Here is a 3,129-nt window from a genome sequence, read left to right as displayed (position 1 = left end):
CACGGTCGCATCTGCAGGACGAGGCGAGTACACGCAAGTGAATGGCTGAAACAAGAAAGCCGTTGAAACACGGTTGAAACACGCGCCACATCGAGCCTCCACGACCCCTTCACGATGCTTCTCACTGTCTGTGTGCGGTTCTACATATTCCATGCGATAAGTGGACGAGTTTCCGTCATATACCCGGGCCGGGAGCGTCAAGGAGGGGGAGGTGGTGGTTGAAGAGTGAAGTCCCCAAATTTGGTCGCCATTCATCCCTTCCCTCCCTGGCTTCTGGTCGACTTTTCTCGGATTTTACTTTGTCCATGTGTGGAGTCTACACCCTATCGTGCACTGAATTTGGAAGCGGGGCGATGAGGCGAGGGGAAGAGCCTCAATAGCGACGCACAGGACTGGAAAATTTGAACTTGGTAATTTTTCGCGCCATGTCGCTTTGTCGACTTTTCCCCGCCTGACAAGGTCTGTTTGTACCGGGTTTTCGGTGGTTATTGGTGACGCTAATATATGCCCATTGATTGCCCAAAGGCTGGGCGGAGCCGGAATGAGTGACAGCCTCAAACAGAAGGTCTTGTTCAAATTATAATCGGCCAGACGACCTTACTTCTTTGAAATGTTTTTTACTTGTTTGAGTTGCCTATCCGCCCTGCATCTTGATTCCAAATATCTTCAATGATGTCAAACATTGCAATAATACCTGAAAGGCGGCGATATTGGGTCTAGACATGTCTTGCAGCGGCCATTTCCGACTCTTGTCGCTCTTGTCGAGGTGGCGACTGATTCTGCCTTCCTTCACCCCTTGATGTCATTAAAACCAAGCACGAAATTATTTTTCTCGTCCGAAAACAGCTCAATGAAGAGGCACGCGCATCTCAAAGACGCCGCGGGTCGTGCTTGAAGAGGGGTGCTCGCAAAATCGACCGGTCGGCTCCAGCCAGGCCGTTTAAGGCGCTTTTACTTCTACTCTCTTCCAGTGGCACATTGCCAGATGATTATTGAACTTCTTTTGTCTTGAAAGGACATGTTGGATGCATCCAAATCCAGGTTGCGTTCATTCTTCTCGTCGACCAATTCGGGCGAGTCTGCTCTGGTCGGTCCGACAATGCCCCGGTGTTCTACCAGCCAGTGGCATAGCTTAGAGTGTAATATGATCTCTGGGGTAATCGTGGCAGGCACGGAGTCGCGAAAGGATGGAAATGCTCGAAGTGGCTACACCTAGCAGCGGACAGGACGTTTTCAATCGTTTGCTCCGGAAAGACCGGGTCGAAGCACATCTATTGACACGCACTCACATTATAGAAACACGGTCCGTATGCTAGGCATGCTGCAGCGCGCCGGCAGCACCATGAACCGCGCCTCGTATCAAGATTCGCATCGACAAAAGAAGCTATCTCGGCAAGTTTCTGTTTGGGTACCGTCTCACGAATGCTCCTCCGGATGCCTTCACGGACTGGGCGTGCGTCGAGCTGCTGCACCGCGTTGACAGCGTTTCATTGTTTCGTGGGGGCAAGGCCGTGTCCGAGTACGCCTGTCGTGCCAAATTTCTCGTGCCGGCCACGACCCTCGTCGCCCCGCTCAGCACCACGCACGCGTGTTTCCATCACATGTGCAACCTCCCCCAGGACGACAAGAAGCAAATCAAGTTCTCCCTTGTCAAGCACAACCACGATGAGTGTGTGGTGTGCTGATGCCCACTGCACGCAACGTGTTGCGCCCAGAACTGCAGCTTGATGCCAGGCTTGAAGACGACGTGGAGAGCGACTTTGGCGTTCAGATGCCTGGGCACCCCAGCGGCAAGAGCGTGTCTGCTGCCGAGCTCTCGTTGCTTGTCTCGCCCCTGGACCCCGTCACACGACGCAATATGGCTGCAATGAAAGCCCGGTGGACAGCACCTGCTCAAGCCCCTGCTGCTGGTGCACCTGCTCAACATAGTCCTGCTGGTGCTCCTGCTCGTGCTTCACATGCATCGTTTTCCCATGTTGCGCATACGGCACATGCTCCAGCTCCGCATGCAGGCAGTCGCAGCCACGATTCTGGGTCCGCTGAACCGATGCAGGTCGACCAAGTAGAACGCACGCCTCTCTCTGCTCTTTGTGACCGCCCTTCTTCTTCTGTTTCGCATGCAGGGCACGTGCAACCTCCGCATACAGTCAGGCGTGACTGCGCTACTAGGTCTGCACGAGCGCCGCAGACTCCTCCTGGCCGCCCCTCTGCTCAACAAGCAGCCTCCGCAGGCCTAACCGAACTTGTTCAACGACCGAGGCCGACCCTGATGATGCGTCTGTGGGCAAGCATGTGGACAGATCCCCCCCGAGGCAATCGAAGCTGAGCTCGCATGGCACCCCAGGCCTAGAATTCTCGCGTACCGTTGGCTCATGAGAGCCTGCCAGCCCTTGCAGTTCACACCCCTGCGGGTCTCAGCCACAATCCCAGCCGCTACTCAACCGCCCGACAACGTGGCCGCAGAGTCGACCCAACCGCCCACCGAACTGTCCGCCGAGCCGATGGCTTTGATCCCCGCCACTGCCCAACCGCCCGTCAACTCGTCTGTAGAGTCGACGGCTTCAATCTCAGCAGCTGCCCAACCGGCCGCCAGACTGCCCCCGAAGGCCTTGCAAACTGTGCAGGAGTTCCTTCAGCTCTATGACAGGAGAATCCCGATCAAGCTCAATTCGCCTGGGATAGATGCGTCCGAGCATCTGCCAGCGAGTCAAGTCTTGAAGCCCTTCGTCGACAAGGGCTCTGAGTGGATGTCCGCTGAAGCGCTTGACTTTTGCTTCGGGCGCCTGCAACAAGCAAACATTACCTCGCAAAACGGGGTCAAAGTCACCTTTTGGGTATGATGTGTGTGTGTGTGTGTTAAGGTTGGACCGCGGTTGCTTGATTGCGGAGAGCGGCGACTCACAGCATGAGGTAATCGATTGCCTAAGCAGCAGACCTTCGACGCCAACGGGACTGCTGACATGGACAGATCACTGCGAGGCCACTCCAACCGAGAAATCAGGTTGTCGGAGTGCAACGATTCATTGTCTGACACAGTCGCTGCATCGGAAGATGGCCTTGTCATCTTTCCAGCGAATCGAGAGCAGCACTGGTTCCTCGTTGTGCTGCATCGGAAAACCTTCACCATCC

The 3,129-nt window shown here is 55.3% G+C and overlaps 2 protein-coding genes across 2 annotated transcripts; both read left to right on the top strand.

Annotated features, from left to right (window-relative positions):
* Positions 1-1,858: 1,858 nt before the first annotated feature.
* On the top strand, positions 1,859-2,326 carry CAOG_09228 (hypothetical protein; the record flags this gene model as incomplete). Its single annotated transcript, XM_011272645.1, has 1 exon — positions 1,859-2,326. The coding sequence occupies one exon, from the start codon at positions 1,859-1,861 to the stop codon at positions 2,324-2,326; it is 468 nt and encodes a 155-aa protein (XP_011270947.1).
* Positions 2,327-2,372: 46 nt separating this feature from the next.
* Positions 2,373-2,840, top strand: CAOG_09227 (hypothetical protein; the record flags this gene model as incomplete). Its single annotated transcript, XM_011272644.1, has 1 exon — positions 2,373-2,840. The coding sequence occupies one exon, from the start codon at positions 2,373-2,375 to the stop codon at positions 2,838-2,840; it is 468 nt and encodes a 155-aa protein (XP_011270946.1).
* Positions 2,841-3,129: the final 289 nt, after the last annotated feature.

The sequence above is a fragment of the Capsaspora owczarzaki genome, assembly GCF_000151315.2.
Source record: "Capsaspora owczarzaki ATCC 30864 unplaced genomic scaffold supercont2.47, whole genome shotgun sequence".
NCBI lineage: Eukaryota > Filasterea > Ministeriida > Capsasporidae > Capsaspora > Capsaspora owczarzaki.
The sequence above is the reverse complement of the archived record's forward strand: the minus strand, read 5'-3'. Positions and strand labels throughout refer to the sequence as shown.